Below are 16,045 nucleotides of genomic sequence, written 5' to 3' on the forward strand. Positions count from 1 at the left end.
GCTGTGAGAGAGCGCCCACCCGGGGTGTGTCCTCCACGGCAAGCTGGTGTCTCCCCTGGGGTGCCGCGGGGGGGCGCCGGTGAGCCCAGCAGGCAGGACCGCCCGGTCCCAGGTCCTGAAGCCCAAGCTCTGAGAACTCAGGTGTAGCCAAGTTCCCCGAGGCGCACTCTGCCCCACCCGCACCCCAACGCATCTGGTGCCCTTGTCCGTGTGCGTCTCCCTGCGAACCCCGGCCGGTGGCCTGCTGTCTACCTCCCCCTGAAGCTTCAGGGGCGAGGGCTGAGTGGGAGGAGGGTGCTCCCGGCAGGGCTGTGCCAGGCAAACCAGTCAGGCCTGTGTGGCAGAGCGGGCTGGGATGGGGCCCTGGGCGTGGGTGTGAGTCAGCAGCCCGGGGCTGGGGAAACGCTGGGGAGGAGGCTGTCTGGGGCCTCCTCCCAACAGGAAGCCTGGGGACGCCAGCACTCCCACTGGTCCTGTGCAACACCCCCAGGGTCCTCCCCCAAAGGCCTGTGTTCCTTGGGCCGGGGAGCTGCAACCCGGCCAGCAGGCATCACGAGCGCCTGCCCCGTGCTAGGGCAGGCTGGACGGGGCCCTGCTACCCCATCTCAGTCCACAACAGGCCATCTGGGCCTGAGACTCCGTCTCCTCCACCAGCCACTGGCAGGAGGCCACCGGGCTGGGCGAAGAGTTGTGTCATCGCCACACAGCCCCCAGACGAGCTTGGGCCCCCATGGAGCTCAGAGGAGCCCACTGGCTGGGGGCTCGCAGGCTAGTTGGGCTGGGGTCGCCCGTGGCCGGTGAGGGTCTCCCCTGGATGGTCAGTGTGACTGCGATGCAGCCATGGACCAGGGGCGGGGCGGGGGCAGGGAGGAGGCGCTGGGCGGCCCAGGGCAGGACCAGACTCGCCGCTCCGCACAGCCAGGGATCTGGTTGCCCAGAGTCACCTCCTCCAGTTTCTCGATCTCCCTCCCAGTCTGGCCGACGAGGCCTGTGGCCTGTAAAGTCCTGCGCCCTGTGTCAGCACGTTAGTCAGCCCTCGCACCCGGCTGAACCACCACGCCGCTGAGTCCCTATAAACTCGCCAGCGTGGCCCAGCCCAGTGAGTGGGGCCCGGGAGGCCCACAGGCAGCGCAGGGCCCAGAGCTGCCAGCCACAGGCACCGGCCCAGGGGCAGGGCAGGAGCAGAGGGCCCGCCGTGGCCTCCCAGCGATGCCCACTGCACCCGCCTGATCGCGGCTGGCTAGCGATGAGCCCGGGCCCCCAGGAGGCAGACAAGCTGGTGAAAGGCGCCGGATCAGGGCCATGTCAGGGAAACGAAGTCGGGCTCGGAAACCCCGAGGCAGGAGGGCAGGCAAGGCACAGCAGGCCTTGGGTCAGCAGGGCCCTGAGGCCCAGCCCCCGCCCCCTGCCGCAGGGGGCCCTCGGGACGAGGTGGGGGTGGCCCCCGCAGAGCACGTGACCCGCAACACGCAGGCTGCCCGGGGACGCCCCAGGGTGGCCGAGCCAGAGCGGCCCCGAGCAGCCGAGGGGCCAGTGCAGGCCACTGCGCTGGGGTCCAAGCCGGTGGCGGTGCCGGTGCCCACTGCGGACATGGAAGGCTGTGGGGCAGGGGGCCTGCCGGGCTTGGGTCCCGAGCTGCTGAGGCTCCACGAGGTCCAGCTGTGCCTGGCCCAGGAGCAGCTGCTGCTGGAGGACCGGCGGCGGCAGGTGCAGCTGCAGATGCAGCTGTGGCAGGAAGCGCAGCTGTGGCAGGAGCAGCTGTGGCAGGAGGAGCAGCTGTGGCAGGAGCAGCTGTGGCAGGAGGAGCAGCTGTGGCAGGAGCAGCTGGAGCAGCAGCAGGCCTGGGTGCGCGTGGAGGGGCTGGAGCTGGCCCTGGCGCTGGAGCAGCTCCGCAGCGAGGGCCTTGAGGTGCTGCAGACCCAAGGCCAGGTAAGGGGGCGGGGAGGCCCCGGACAGCCGCGGGGGCGCGGGAGCCATTCGAGCATCGCATGGATCCCTGCTGCGGCCGGCTTGGGGGGTGCTGGGGGCCGGCTGGGGGCCATAATCAGGCGCTCGAGGCGGGTGCCCCCTGCACAGGACACTCCAAGGACCATGTGGCAGCCAGTCCGCACAGGGTGGCCCAGGGCTACGCAGGGAGAGAGCGCCCAGAGAGGATACTCATTCGGGGACACTGAGGCAGAGGTGTTCGTACAGAGGACCCAGGCCTCCTGGTCAGGTGGGCCAGCGCACGGAGCTGCTGGAGCAGTCGTTGGCAGTGTGCGGGGCGTGTGGGGAGAGGGTGCAGCAGGACCTAGGTGGACGGTCAGCAGGTAGCAGCGGCGAGGAACATACCCACCCTCTCCCCACCCCACAGGGCTTCCCGCCCGGCCGCCCAGCCGCCTCCGCTGTTTACTGCAGGCTGTGTCCCCAGGGCTTGGGATCACAGCAGAAGCGTGCGGCTCTGAGCCCATCATCCTCATTCCAGAAAGGCTGCTTCCGCAGACGCCGCTGGGGCTATTTTGGGAAACTAGGGTCTAAACCCAGCTTGGCGTGGAAGGTCACGGCCACCCCAGCAGGGCGTGTGCGCTGCGAGCCCTCTGCGCTCCAGGGACTTGGGCCAGCCCCACTCCAAGCAGAGGGGCTGCATCTGGGGCATTGGGTGGGTGGTCCGTTAGCCAACACAGACCCCGGTGCAGGTCTGGGTGCCAAAAGGGCCCAGAACTGCAGCAGGAAGGTGCTGATGGCGTCACAGAGAACTCATGAGTGCCAGGACAGAGAAGAGATGCGACTCAGGGAATGAAAGGACCATGGGGGAAGGGGGAGGGATGAGAGGAGGTGCCCTTCCTGACCCACAGCAGGACAGAACCAAGGGCAAGCTGTTGCCATTCACTCTGGGGGCGGCCATGCATAGGGTGACCTAAGACAGCAGCTGCAGGCAGAGAAAAACAATGGGACGGCCCAGGTGGGATAGAGGGTCAGAGTGGACCACACTTAGCTTGAGAATCCCTCACATGCATTCTAAGTGAGCTCTGTCTCAGAACCTGTGCCCATTGCACCTGGGCCTGCGTCCCATCTCCACGGGCTCTAACGCTGTGCTCCTCCGAGCACTGCCCCTGAAACCCACCCAGGGGTACAAGTCTCACGGTCAGGGTCTGGAAAGGACTTCTGAGCTCTGAATCCTTGGTCGGCCGAGCCCAAGCCCAACTCAGAGACCCCCTGAAAGCCACTGTCCAAGGGAAGGGTCTTCTCAGAGCGCCCCGGGGGCCACAGCAAGGGTGTCCCAAGTCAATGGGCAGCGGCGGTGCTCTAGAGGTCAGACTCGCTTACCAGCCACAGCTCTTGGCTCCGCCGCAGGGGAGGACGTCTGCCGCTTCCCTGGTGCAGCTTTGGGCCCCCCTTTCTTGCTGGTCATCTGCCTGTGGGGGAGGGAGGAAAGGTCAAGGAGTGTGAGCTTAGAGAGGCCTGTGTGCACTGACAGCCTCACACCCCCTGCCCAGACCCCCTTACCCCAGCCTCCTGTGGCTTCTGGGCCCACCAGCTTGGTCCTGCTTTGTGGCCTGAGGGTGCCAGCAGCTCCCCAGCCGGATGGTTTCGAGGACCTCTGGCCCAGCTCACCCCCTTGCCCTTTCTCACCTGCCTCTACTCTCTGGTCCATCTGTCCTTCGGTCCTGGGCCCTGACAGAAGCCCCAGGCTGGGGGCTTCCTCCTAATGCACACGCCAGCCCGCTCTCGAGAATGCTCTCGCCTCCTCACTGCCTGCAGCCCCCCCGGGACACCGACACTCTGGGCCCCCAACCCTCTCTTGTTCCAGCTTTGACACGTGTTGTTGTCAGGGCCTGGAAGCAGTGCCTTCCTCCCTAACCCAGGTGGCTGACTCCAAAGTTTGTTTCCCTTGGGACAACTCCCTTGGCACAAGTTGGGTTGCGCCTCCCCTACGGCGCACCGGTGTCACCGGTGTGACCCTGTGCCTGCGTGCCCACCACCTTCTGGTGGGGGGGGGGTGTCTCAGAGCGTTTGGGGAAGGAATGAAGGAAACTGAGAGCAACCCTAGCAACCAAGAGGACAGGATCATGTGGCAAGACGGACAAGGAGGATGACCGGCAGAGATTGGCAGGAACAGGATTCGGGCATGGATTGGGGAGGGAGAAGCCTTGGGCAGGGCACTTGGCTTGGACACATGGTTGACCATAGGGCAGGCCCTAAGTGGGATCTGATGGGGAACTAGGGTTCTGAGCAAGGATCAGAAGTGTTTGGGGACTAAGGACTTCTTGGGGGGCAGTGTGTGCTCACCGGGCCACCTTCCGCATGGAGTAATGCTAGCAGCGAACCTGCTGAGAGGACTCTCAGCGTGCGTGTGGGGTCCTGTGCATCGCCATGCTGCTGCAGGGGAAGGGTCCTGGTGTGCTGCGGGATCCATGAATGTGGGCTTCCCTGCTGGGGTGTGGGGTGTGGGGTGTGGGGTTGCGGTGTGAGCGCTTCCCACGTGCATGCGCGGTCTCTTGTGTGCGTGTGCGGTGCTGTGCATGGAGGGTCTCGTAAGTGTGCAGGGGTCCCTGTGGTGTCCCAGGTACAGGGGGCGGGTAGCCCCGGTAGGTGCAGAGTCCTCCGTAGGTGGACGGGTCGGCGTGTAAGGAGGCAAGTGCGTGTGGCCTCCCTTGTGTGTGCCGAACGCCCTGTAGAGTCCTTGTGTGCGCGACTGTGGGGTCCGACCTACGCGGGGCGGTGGGGGGGCACCGTCCTGGGAGGGAACTGGGGTGTGGGAAGGGCCCTCGTGCGCGCAGGTGTGCGGGGGTCTGTGCGCGCAGGGTCTCCGTGTGCCAGCGGGGTCCCAGGAACCGGTGAGTACTGTGTGCGGAGGGCGGGGGGTCCTCCGTGAGGGCGTCGGGTTGGGGGGTGCCCGGTGTGGCGAGGGACTCCCGGTGCTCGCGGGGTCCCCAGGCCCGGGGCCGCCCCCGGCTTGGCGCCGCCCCCGCGGCCTCACCTGCCTCACCTGCCGCCCCCGCTCGCCGGCGAGAAGCCCCGCCCCCTCCGTCGGGCTGGCGGTTTCCTAGCGACTGAGCCGGAACTTCCGAGTCACCTCGACTTCCGGGGCGAGGGTCAGGGGTCAGGCATAGGGACCTCGAGCTCCGGCGAGCGGATGGGCCCCGGGGGCGGCGGGGGCGGCGGGGGGCGGCGGGGCCCGGGCGGCGGGGCGGCGGCGGCGGGGGCCGGGGCGCGGCGGGGGCCGGGGGGCGCCGGGGCGCGGGCGGCGGCGGAATGCGGGCGCGCCGCGGTGGGGCCGCCCCGCCCCCAGGTGCTGCCCGGGCAGGCCGGCGGCGGGAGCGGCGGGCGGGGCGGGGGCGGGCGCGTGAATCAGGCCGCGCGGCGGGCGGGCCGCGACGGGGAGTGGCTGCCGGACCGACCGGACCGCGAGGCCGCTGGGCGGCGGTCGGCTCCTGCTGCCCTTGTCCCGAGACCCCCGCGCACCTGGCCAGGTAGGGCCCCCTCCCCGGGCTCGAGCGGGGCGGGGCGCGCCGGAGGGGGTGAGGGGAGGCCGCGGCCGGGCCCCCGGGGGTGGGGCGGGGACGGCGCGCGCGGCGCCCCTCCGCGCGGCCTCACCTGGGCGGCCCCTCCCCCGCCCCCTGCACCTGGGTCGGGGCCGCGCGGCCGAGCGCCGGGCCGGGGGTAGGTCGCCGGGGCCGCGTGTGCCGGCGTGGACGCGAGCGCCCTCGCACGACGCCGGCCCGGCACGAGCCGAGTGGGAAGGGACCCCGGGCCCCGGGCCCCGGGCCCCGAGGCCAGCCCGCCCCGGGCCGTCCTTACTGGCTCCCGCCCTCGCGGCCTAGCTGGAGCCTGGGGAGGTAGCTGGGCCTGGCCTGGACCCCTCCCCGAGGGGGCCCCGCCCCGGGCTCCTTGGACCGGGGGTGGCCGGGAGGTCGACGCGCAGTCTGGTGTCCTGCGTGAAGTGCCGGGAGAGCGAAAGGCCTCGGTTCCCTCGCGCCCACGTCCCGGAACTGGGGCGAGTGGATGGGACACTGGGCCCCGGCAGCCGCCGGCTCCTTGCGTGCATGGAGCCCTTTTGGCCCTGCGGAGCACACCCCGAAGACTACGGCTCGGCTTCAGTCGGCGCGTCCCAGCGGGCGGGATCCCACCCCCAGCCCCAGGCTTGCGCAGACTTCTGCGGGGAACCCGCGCTCCCGCCCGTACCTAGCGCACGCTCACTGCGCCTTGAGTTCCTTCCAGTCCCCGACAAAACCCACCTCCTACCCAGGTGGGAAGGCCCTAGTTAGGGGCCCTGGAGGATTTGTCCGCCTTGTGCCTTGTGTCCGGGGTCAGAGGTCAGCAGCAAAGGAGCTGATTCCTGCTGAGTCATGGGTGGGGTGGGACGGGTGTCCCTCCCTCTCTCCCTTCAGGCAGGCGTTCAGTAGGCAGATGTGTGAGGGGGAACGCCATTGGGGCCCTGTCAGGGGCTGGAGAGGGGCCGCTGGCCAGTCCACAGTTCAAGGGTGTGCACGGTGAAAGGAAGAAAAGCAGTGGGCTTAGGGCTGTTGCTGTGTGAGGCCATGCAGGGCCCCCTGGCGTGGGCACGCAGGAGGGCACCCCCTTCCTGATGAGTACTGCCTGCTACGGTGGTTCCTGGGTGCCTTGGCACTGCCCTCCTCCCCATGGCTACCAGCCTGGACGGTTTCTGTTAACTCCCCTTCCTAGTGGGGTTGGAGCACAGGATCCCTCCTGTGTTCCCCCAGCTTGGGAAGGACTCTTTCTCAAATGTAGGGAGCACGATCGTGCCCCCAGGCCCTGCCTGGTCCAGCACAGACCCCATACCACGGAATTCCAGTCTTCCCGCCCCCCACCCTCTGTCGGGTCCTGGGGGAGGCCCCACTACAGGCAGACCTGCACCTGGTACCCTGGTGCAGTCCGCCCCTGAGACCAGTACGGGCATCTCTCGTGTAGCTGCGCGGAGTGATGAGGGACGGCAGATCTGGTTTCCTGCAGATCCTCTCCCTGGTAGCATGTCCCACCCCCACTGCACATCCAGTTGGCCAGTCAGTCCCCAGGGAGAGTGGACAGGGAAGGCGCCTCAGGTCATCGTGCACAACAAACAGTCTTGACCCCGACTCCGTCCAGTTCCCAGCTGTCTCCGAGCACCCAGTGACCCCGGCCGGTCAGCAGCACCCAGCCACTCCTGCAGACCGGGGCACACTGCACTCTGGCAGGACCAGCATCCAGGAGCCTGGGAGCTAGGCGGGATCTGAATCCCGCTCAGTCCTGGCCCCAAGCAGTGGCTGGGGTTGGGGGGGCCGGGCCTGGGGCTCCTTCCAGGGTAGGAGGAGGACTATTATCCGGGCGGTTCAGGGATTGGAGGTTCATGACCCCTAGGGGTTCAGAAGAGTCCCCCCCCCCCACGGTGGCCTTCCAGAGCTCATGGCCACTTCTGTCAGCCTAGGCCCCCTCGCAGGCCCCTTGGGGAGGCATGTGGACTGGAGTGGACCAGGCAGCGTTCAGGTGTCCTCGTGAAGTGGGCACAAGGGGAGAGGCACATATGGAGCCTGGGATGAGCCTGATGGCCACAGCCGAGAGTTCAGGCTACATCCAGAGCCAGGGGGCGGGGGGCAGCAGGGCCTGACCAGAGATGGAAGACCACCCCCCGCGCACAGCCCTGGGCTGAGCCATGCTGGACTCCAAGCTTGTGCAGTGAGAGGAGGCTGCGGCCGGATCTGCCAGGGGCGTGGTTCCGGGAGTTTTATCTAAGGTGGCACGGTGGCTGGAAACAGGGAGGGATGGGCCAAAGAGAAGGGAGTGGTCCTGGTGGACAGGGACAAAGGGCAGGGGTCAGTTTGGAGGGCCGTGAGGTGTGCCAACAAGTTGTGGGACTCGGAGTGTGTGACCCCACAGGACAGCTGCGGGTGTGAGAGGACTGCAGACAATGCTGGGTCCTGGGACAGAAGTGGCGACAGGTTTTGTAAGCTGAGCTCAGGTTGGGCCAGGCACGGTGGCAGGCCAGCCCTGACAGCTGCATTTTACAGTGGGGTTAATGAGCCAGTGGGGCACAGTGACCGGCCCTGAGGCCCCACTCACGCCCCTGTACTGTGGACACAGACACATAGGCGGGGGCCACCTGGCGTGTCAGCACGCACTGTAGTTCAGGGCCTATGAAAATGAGCTCATGCCCAAATGAGAAGAAAACGGCAAATACATAAAGAATTCGGCCTGGATTATATTTTCTTTATACCAACAACCAGAATGTATTGGGTTGTTCTTTTTCGTAATGGAGGTACAGAGAAGTACCTGGGTCACGGGCCGTCCGGGAACCCTGAGTGGGGATTTTGTGCAGCCGGAACCCCCGACTGGAAACCAGGGTGCGGGCACTCCAGAGGTTCCGGTGAGAGGAGGGGCCCCCGCACAGGGTAACATGAGACAGGGCCAGGGCACCTGTACCTGGGCCCCCCGCTGGCCTCCCCCCTGCTAGGGGACATCCTGGGGCCCAGGGGTGCCCAGAAGGCCTCCACGTGTGGCCTGCACTCCACAGCCCACCCAGGGTCACGGACAGCCCTTGCTACAATGTGTGTCCACACACAGCAGGGTCGGGGGAGCAGCCCCAGTTCCGCTGCCCCAGGAATGTGTCTCCTTGCCCCTTCCCCAGGCTCCTGGCCCCGACATGGCCCGTCGCTCCCAGAGCTCCTCGCAGGGGGACAACCCGCTGGCTCCGGGATACCTGCCGCCTCACTACAAAGAGTACTACCGCCTGGCGCTGGACGCCCTGGCCGAGGGGGGTCCCGAGGCCTACAGCCGCTTCCTGGCGTCCGAGGGGGCACCTGCCTTCCTGTGCCCGGAGGAGCTAGAGCACGTGAGCCGCCACCTGCGGCCCCCTCAGCATGTTGGCCGCGAGCCCCCTGAAGGCAGCCCCCCCAACGCGGACATGGATGGCTCCTCGGGCACCTACTGGCCCATGAACTCAGACCAGGCAGTGCCTGAGCTCGACCTAGGCTGGCCCCTGACCTTCGGCTTCCAGGGCACTGAGGTCACCACACTGGTGCAGCCACCCCCGCCGGACAGCCCCAGCATCAAGGATGAGGCTCGAAGGATGATTCGCTCTGCCCAGCAGGTGTGCCTTCGCAGGCTGGGTGGTCAGTTGGGGGAGCTGCCTGAGCTGGAGCCCCAAGCCTGAGTAGGAGTGGGGGGGCGGGGGCAAGCCCCACCCCGCCGGCTGGCCACGCCCCTCCAGCCTTCTTTCTGGGTCACGTGTTTGGTTATTGCACACTGTGGTTCTCCCTGCCCTCCTACGTGGCCAGTGTCCAGAAACTCCAGGGCTCTGGGATGGCTGGGCCCCCTTCCTGGTCTGGACTTGGGGTTCAGAGAACTCTCTCTAGTCGAACCTTTGACCCAGGCTTGGCCCCACCAAACAGGAACCAGAGATGGAAGCTGAAGGCAGCAGGTCTGGAAGCCAGAGGCCCCAGACTGCCCTCTGCACTCTGGAGCGCAGTGTCCTCGCAGGGCCAGAGAGCTAGGGCCTGGGTGGTGCCTCTGCGGCGGGTTGTGCGGTTGCATTTGCCTCCTCCCTTCCCCAACACGAGGGAGGCTCTGTGCCTGCCTAGGGCTCCATCTTGGGCCTCCTGGCAGCCAGCAGCCCCACACCCCCTCTGGTAGGCGTTCTCCTGGCTCCCCTTCCCTGGCAGGGCCCGCTGTCCCCAGGAGGGGCCAGAGGGCGATCTGTGGTGTCTGGGTGATCCTGACGCCCGCCCAGGCAGGCAGGAATGGCGAGAGAATGGTGGGGACAGCAGAGGGGTCTGTCCTCTGTCCCTGACCCGCTCCCCCGCAGGTTGTGGCCGTGGTGATGGACATGTTCACAGACGTGGACCTGCTCGGTGAAGTGCTGGAGGCAGCGGCACGCCGCGTCCCCGTCTACATCCTCCTGGACGAGATGAACGCGCAGCACTTCCTAGACATGGCCGACAAGTGCCGCGTCAACCTGCACCACGTGGACGTGAGTGACCCCGGCGGGGGTGTGGGGGGGAGGTGGAGGGCGCCTCGTCGGAGACCTAACGCCTCTCCCCCAACCCCCAGTTCCTGCGCGTGCGCACTGTGGCGGGCCCCACCTACTACTGCCGCACTGGGAAGTCCTTCAAGGGCCACGTGAAGGAGAAGTTCCTGCTGGTGGACTGTGCCGTGGTGATGAGTGGGAGCTACAGGTGCGCCCAGCCCGCAACCCCGACACCTCCCCCACCTAAGGGCAGCCTCTGCCCAAGCCCTGGTCCAGTAGCCCCTGACACGGCGCACCCCCCCCCCCGGGTCCTTGCAGACAGGACACCACAACTGCAGGCGGCCTTCGGCGCCCCCCAACACTCCCCCACACTCGGCCCCGCCCCTCTCCTTGACTCTGACCATGACACCCCCCCCCACCCGCAGCTTCATGTGGTCCTTCGAGAAGATCCACCGAAGCTTGGCGCATGTGTTCCAGGGCGAGCTAGTCTCCAGCTTCGATGAGGAGTTCCGCATCCTGTTCGCCCAGTCCGAGCCTCTGGTGCCCTCCGCCGGGGCGCTGGCCCGCATGGACGCTTATGCGCTGGCTCCGTACGCGGGAGCCGGGCCCCTTATGGGCGGCCAGGTGACCGGGGCGCCGACCCCCTTCTCCTTCCCCAGACGAGCACACCTCCTGTTCCCACCGCCTCGGGAAGAGGGCCTGGGTTTCCCGTCCTTCCTCGACCCCGACCGCCACTTCTTGTCGGCCTTCCGCCGGGAAGAGCCAGCGCGGATGCCGGGGGGAGCCCTGGAGCCGCACACTGGGCTGCGGCCGCTGTCGCGGCGGCTGGACGCGGAGGCGGGACTCGGGGGCGAGCCCGCGGGCCCGCGGGGCTTCTTCCAGGCCCGGCACCTGGAGATGGACTCCTTCAAGCGGCACAGCTACGCCGCCGCCGACGGTGCAGGCGCGGTGGAGAACTTCGCGGCGGCGCGGCAGGTGTCACGACAGACGTTCCTCAGCCACGGGGACGACTTCCGCTTCCAGACCAGTCACTTCCACCGTGACCAGCTCTACCAGCAGCATTACCAGTGGGACCCGCAGCTGGCGCCGGCGCGCCCGCAGGGCCTGTTCGAGAAGCTGCGTGCTGGCCGCCCGGGCTTCGCAGAGCACGAAGACTTCGCGCTAGGGCCCGGGCCCCGCTTCCCCGAGCTCGGCCCCGACGGACACCAGCGGCTGGACTACGTGCCGTCCAGCGCGTCACGCGAGGTGCGCCACGGCTCAGACCCCGCCTCGGGGCCGGGGCCCCGCGGCCTGGAACCCAGTGGGGCCCCACGCCCCAACCTGGGCCAGCGCTTCCCGTGCCAGGCGGTGGCGAGGCTGGGCCCGGATGCCGCGCCCGACGCAGAGCCCGAGCACAGGGGTGGGCCCGAGGGGCGGGCGGGGCTGCGGCACTGGCGCCTGGCGTCCTACCTGAGCGGTTGCCATGGCGAGGACGCCGGCGAAGAGGGCCTGCCGGCGCCCATGGAGGCCGAGGCCTATGAGGACGACGTTCTGGTGTCCGGGGGCCGAGTGGCCCCCGGGGACCTGCTCCCTTCAGCCTCCCGTGCACCCTTCCCGGCCAAGGGCCTGGTGCCTTGCTCCGGCGGCGGCGACAGCCCAGAGCGCGAGGGCCTGGAGGAGGCAGGTCTGGCCAAGCAGGACTCTTTCCGCTCCCGCTTGAACCCGCTGATCCAGCGCAGCTCACGCCTGCGCTCCTCTCTGATTTTCAGCGCTTCGCAGGCCGAGGTCGCCGGTGGGGCCACAGCGGCCACCACTGAGAAAGCGCAGCTGCTGCACAAAGAGCAGGCGGTCAGCGAGATGCTGGGCCCCAGTGGCGAGGCCGTGCGCTCCGCCACTTCCACCAAGGTGGCCGAGCTCCTGGAGAAATACAAGGGCCCGGCGCGTGATGCTGGAGGGGTGGGGGCCCCAGTCACAGTCGCCAGCCACAGCAAGGCTGTTGTGTCCCAGGCGTGGCGGGAGGAGGCGGTGGCGCCGAGTGGGGCGGGAGGCGAGCGCCGCAGCCTCGAGAGCTGCCTGCTGGACCTGCGCGACTCCTTCGCACAGCGGCTGCACCAGGAGGCAGAGAGGCAGCCGGGAGCTGCCACGCTTACTGCCGCCCAGCTGCTAGACACGCTGGGCCGGAGCGGCGCCGACCGGCTGCCCTCTCGCTTTCTCTCCGCCCAGGGCCGCTCTGCCTCCCCACAAGGGCGAGTCAGCCCCCCGCTGGAGGGGCATGGGCCACGCCAGGCACCTCACCCTGAGCCAAGAGGGAGCCCCACCTCTGCTTACCCTGAGCCAAAAGGAAGCCCCACCTCGGCCTATCCCGAGCGCAGGGGTAGCCCGGTCCCCCCTGTACCGGAGCGCAGGGGCAGCCCGGTTCCCGCTGTACCGGAGCGCAGGGGCAGCCCCGTCCCCGCTGTGCCCGAGCGCAGGGGCAGCCCCATCCCTGCTGTACCGGAGCGCAGGGGCAGTCCTGTCCCCGCTGTGCCCGAGCGCAGGGGCAGCTTGACCCTTACCTTCTCTGAGGAGTCTCCGAAGACTGGGACTGCGGAGGAGACGGCTGGCGGCCCCATGGAAGTCCTGCGCAAGGGCTCCCTGCGTCTCCGCCAGCTGCTGAGCCCCAAGGGTGAGCGGCGCACGGAGGAAGAGGGCGGCTTCCCAGCGCCGCAGGAGAACGGGCAGCCGGAGAGCCCCCGGCGGCCGTCGCTGGGCAGGGCGGATAGCACGGAGGCGGCCACCGGAGACGAGCGGGGCCCGCGGGCGCGCACGGCCTCCACCACGACCAACGCCTTGTACAGCAGCAACCTGCGGGATGACACAAAAGCGATTCTGGAGCAGATCAGCGCCCACGGCCAGAAACACCGCGGGATCCCCGCGGCGGCCCCGGGCCTGGCTCACAGCAGTCCTGAACTGGGCCGCTCCCCAGCTGCTGGCGGCCTGGCTCCGGATATGTCCGACAAGGACAAATGCTCCGCCATCTTCCGCTCGGACAGCCTGGGGACCCAAGGTAGACTGAGCCGAACACTGCCAGCAAGCGCGGAGGACCGCGACCGGCTGCTGCGCCGCATGGAGAGCATGCGCAAGGAGAAGCGCGTCTACAGCCGGTTTGAGGTCTTCTGCAAAAAGGAAGAGGCCGGAGCCCCAGGGGCGGGGGAGGGCACAGCGGAGGACGACACCAGGGACAGCAAGGTGGGCAAGTTCATGCCCAGGATCCTGGGTACTTTCAAAAAGAAGTGAGCCTCCTGCTGCCCCAGCCCCCGACCAGGCGCCTGCCTCACTGCCTCCCACCAGAAAAGATGCCTGGCGTTCCCCAGGACTCGGGGTGGAAGCGGCGGTGGTGGGGCGCGGCCCCACCTGGAGCTCGCCCACTGCGGCCGTGGCCTGGCCTGGCTCCTCCCTCATGCCACGCCTTACTCCTCCAGCTCCACCTCTGCCGCAGTGCCCCAACCGCCCCCTTCCTAGCATCCCCGTCCACCATCTCGGCTTCAGGGCTCCTCTAGACCTGCACTCACCTCAGGGCCTGATCTTTTTGTGCCTTAGGTCCCCACCTTTTCGGGGGCCCATCTTTTTGTGCCTCAGTCCCCCATCTTTGGGGGCCCCAGATCTCAGGGCTTCCGTGTCTCAGGACTCCCCTCTGCTCACTGCTCCCCTGCCCGGATGCTTTGCCACTTTCCTGCGTGCCGGCAGCCCAGCCTCTCTCTCTTCCCCGGGCCAGCGTCTCCCCCTGCACCCCGCGGCTCCAGGCTCGCTTCCTACCCCGCTGCATTCCCCCTCCCGGTCTCCCTCTCTGCCTCCTGGCACCCTTCTCAGTGGCCATTCACTGGAGGGGGATGGGGCAGAGCTGGTTCCGGCAGCTTGTGATGGGGGTGGGATAGACCCAGACCCAAAAGGGGTCCGTCTCAGGAAGCATGGTCCAGGGGCTTGCTGATGGGGCGGGGGGGTGGTGCCCAGGGGACTCCTGAGAGACCGTCCTGCCAGAACTGAGGCCGGCCTGGTGGCTCTTCCTGTGGGGCTCCAGCCAGCACCCCAGCCCCCGGCAAGGGCTGAAGGGCTGAAAGCCCCCGCGTTGGTAACACTCGGAAGCCGGGTCTGGATGGAGGCTTGTACTTGAACCTGAGGGCGGGGGTCCGTGCAAGGCTGCAGGACCCCTTCACGTGTCCTGTTCTGGATTCTTCCTGCTTTGTCACCAACCTGCAAAATGGAAGTTTCCCCGCCGCCCGTTTCTGTATCTCTTTCACCTCTGGACAGTGACTTTGATTTGGAATAACACGTTTTGACGCCACATGCTTAGGAAGCGCCACTGTAAGGGCTAGCATTGGGAAACTAGTATTTCTGCAACCTTTTTTTTTTTTTTTTTAAGAATAAGAAATGGCAGTCACTCAGCCTGGGAAAGGATTTAAGGAACGAGGCCGTTGAGCCGAGGTGGCAGTTCTGACTCCAGGCCCCTGGAGAAGGGCGGCAGGGGTTGGGGGACACTGGGTCAGGTGGAGGGGGTCACCGAGGAGCCAGATGCTCTCCAGTGTCCCTCGGCCTAGAGGCACTTGCTAACCCGTTTGCTTTCACATGTCTCGGCGCAGCCCTTGTCTGTGTCCTCCGCGTCGTGCTGAATGACACATGTCAAATGTGATTCTGCACATCTTGGTGTTAACAATAAAACACAACAACACATTCCTAAATATAGATACCTCCCAGTTAATACATGGCAAACGTTAGTCTTGGGAACTCACATTTCCTTCTGGATGGCCCCATCCCTTCGGGGAGCACTAGAGACTCCCCCCCCACACCTGTACTGCCATCACCTGTGGCCACATCTGACCCAGGAGACTCTCCATCTCCTCGCCCTCCCAGGACCTGCTCCCCTGCACAGGCAAACTGCTTTAGTCCGATAGTCCCACGTCCAGTTCTGCCAGCCCTCCGTATAGGCACACCCCGCTGGGGGCTCCTGGTCACCAAGCCCCTCTGGCCACGTGCCCAGGTGTCCAGATCTCTCAGCCATTCTGCCACCCCCCCCCCGCAGGGCTGGGCTTCCTGGGGCCCCACCTGCTCCTCTCTGGGCTATGGGGTTCCTTCCCTCCCCCTCATCCATCACCTGGGGGCTATGCCTCAGGCTCTCGGAACTCAGCCCACTCCCCCTTCACCCCCCAGCCGCCGGTCTTCCGACTGGCTCACCTCCAGGCCAGAACCGGGCCATCCGCTCTCACTTCCTCTGTGGGCTCCCTCCCAAGTCCCCGTCTGCTTGCCCCGTCGCTGGCGGCCCCCTGGTCTGGGCCCGCCCTCTGCCCGGCTCTCGCCGCTCTTCCTCCGGCGCCTCTAGCAGGTGCCGGCAGCCTTCACAGGTGCGCGGAGCTCCCGCTCCTGGCCGCCCAGCCCCCGGCACAGCACAGCCCACACCCTGTAGACCGTGAGCTCCAGCCGGCAGTTGGGAAATGGCCTGTGTTCCAGCGCCTGCCTGAGGTCAGTTGTGGTGCAAGGCTCACTTGGGACCGTGAGACAGGTGTCCCCCGGAGCCCCTCGGATCTCTTCAGCTCCCACTCTCCTGGACCCGCCCCTGCCAGGACAGACCAGCTGCCGGTCACTGTTGGTGGCCAAGAGCACAATGATCACAGGCAGGGGTTGGACCCTGGGGCACTGCCCTATCCTCTTCCACTTTTACTCTGGCTCAGAGTTGCAAATGCTGTCACGTGATGGTCTGCACTGAGGCAGCAGGTGCACAAGTCCCTACTCACGCACCCCCAGAACCTGAGGACAGGCTTGTCCCTCTGATGGTGCTCTGGCACCAGGCAGGCCCCAGACCATTTGTGGAGAGAGGATGGGAAGCTGGCCCTGAGGAGCCCCCCCAGGCCAGTCATTGGTGGTGTGAGCCTCCAGGGACAGCACTGGGCACCGGACAGACAGGAGCCACACAGGGACAGCAGGTGTCCACGCAGCTTCTCATGGGCTCTGTACTAGACACGGGGGTCCTCCGAAGGGGGTGGTTTCCAGGGAAGGGGTGGTGTGACCTCGGAGGGAGTCGCCACTGAGAACAGAAGATAGGCAGGCAGGCTGGAGACGGACACGAATTTATTGGAGGACGTGATTGAGGATGGG

General features: G+C 67.1%; 1 protein-coding gene across 2 annotated transcripts; it reads left to right on the plus strand.

Moving 5' to 3' along the window:
- The first annotated feature begins 5,379 nt into the window (after positions 1-5,379).
- On the plus strand, positions 5,380-14,294 carry LOC111146731 (family with sequence similarity 83 member H). Of its 2 annotated transcripts, none has more exons than XM_022502410.1 (5): positions 5,380-5,453; positions 8,603-9,064; positions 9,779-9,943; positions 10,024-10,148; positions 10,366-14,294. In XM_022502410.1, the coding sequence occupies exons 2-5, from the start codon at positions 8,618-8,620 to the stop codon at positions 13,193-13,195; spliced, it is 3,567 nt and encodes a 1,188-aa protein (XP_022358118.1). In that variant the 5' UTR covers positions 5,380-5,453; positions 8,603-8,617; the 3' UTR covers positions 13,196-14,294. The 2 variants fall into 2 exon arrangements, with proteins under 2 accessions (XP_022358118.1, XP_022358119.1); XM_022502411.1 differs by lacking the exon at positions 5,380-5,453 and adding an exon at positions 5,779-7,711.
- Positions 14,295-16,045: the final 1,751 nt, after the last annotated feature.

Source organism: Enhydra lutris, unplaced genomic scaffold, assembly GCF_002288905.1.
Source record: "Enhydra lutris kenyoni isolate GAN:26980312 unplaced genomic scaffold, ASM228890v2 scaffoldscaffold14, whole genome shotgun sequence".
Classification (NCBI taxonomy): Eukaryota; Metazoa; Chordata; class Mammalia; order Carnivora; family Mustelidae; genus Enhydra; species Enhydra lutris.

Bases quoted from the DNA above. Each gene is read 5' to 3' on its own strand.
- LOC111146731 (XM_022502410.1), top strand. From the start codon at position 8,618: ATGGCCCGTCGCTCCCAGAGCTCCTCGCAGGGGGACAACCCGCTGGCT. The intron at 9,944-10,023 runs GTGAGTGACCCC...CCCAACCCCCAG, and splicing joins TCAACCTGCACCACGTGGAC to TTCCTGCGCGTGCGCACTGT. The intron at 10,149-10,365 runs GTGCGCCCAGCC...CCCCACCCGCAG, and splicing joins GTGATGAGTGGGAGCTACAG to CTTCATGTGGTCCTTCGAGA.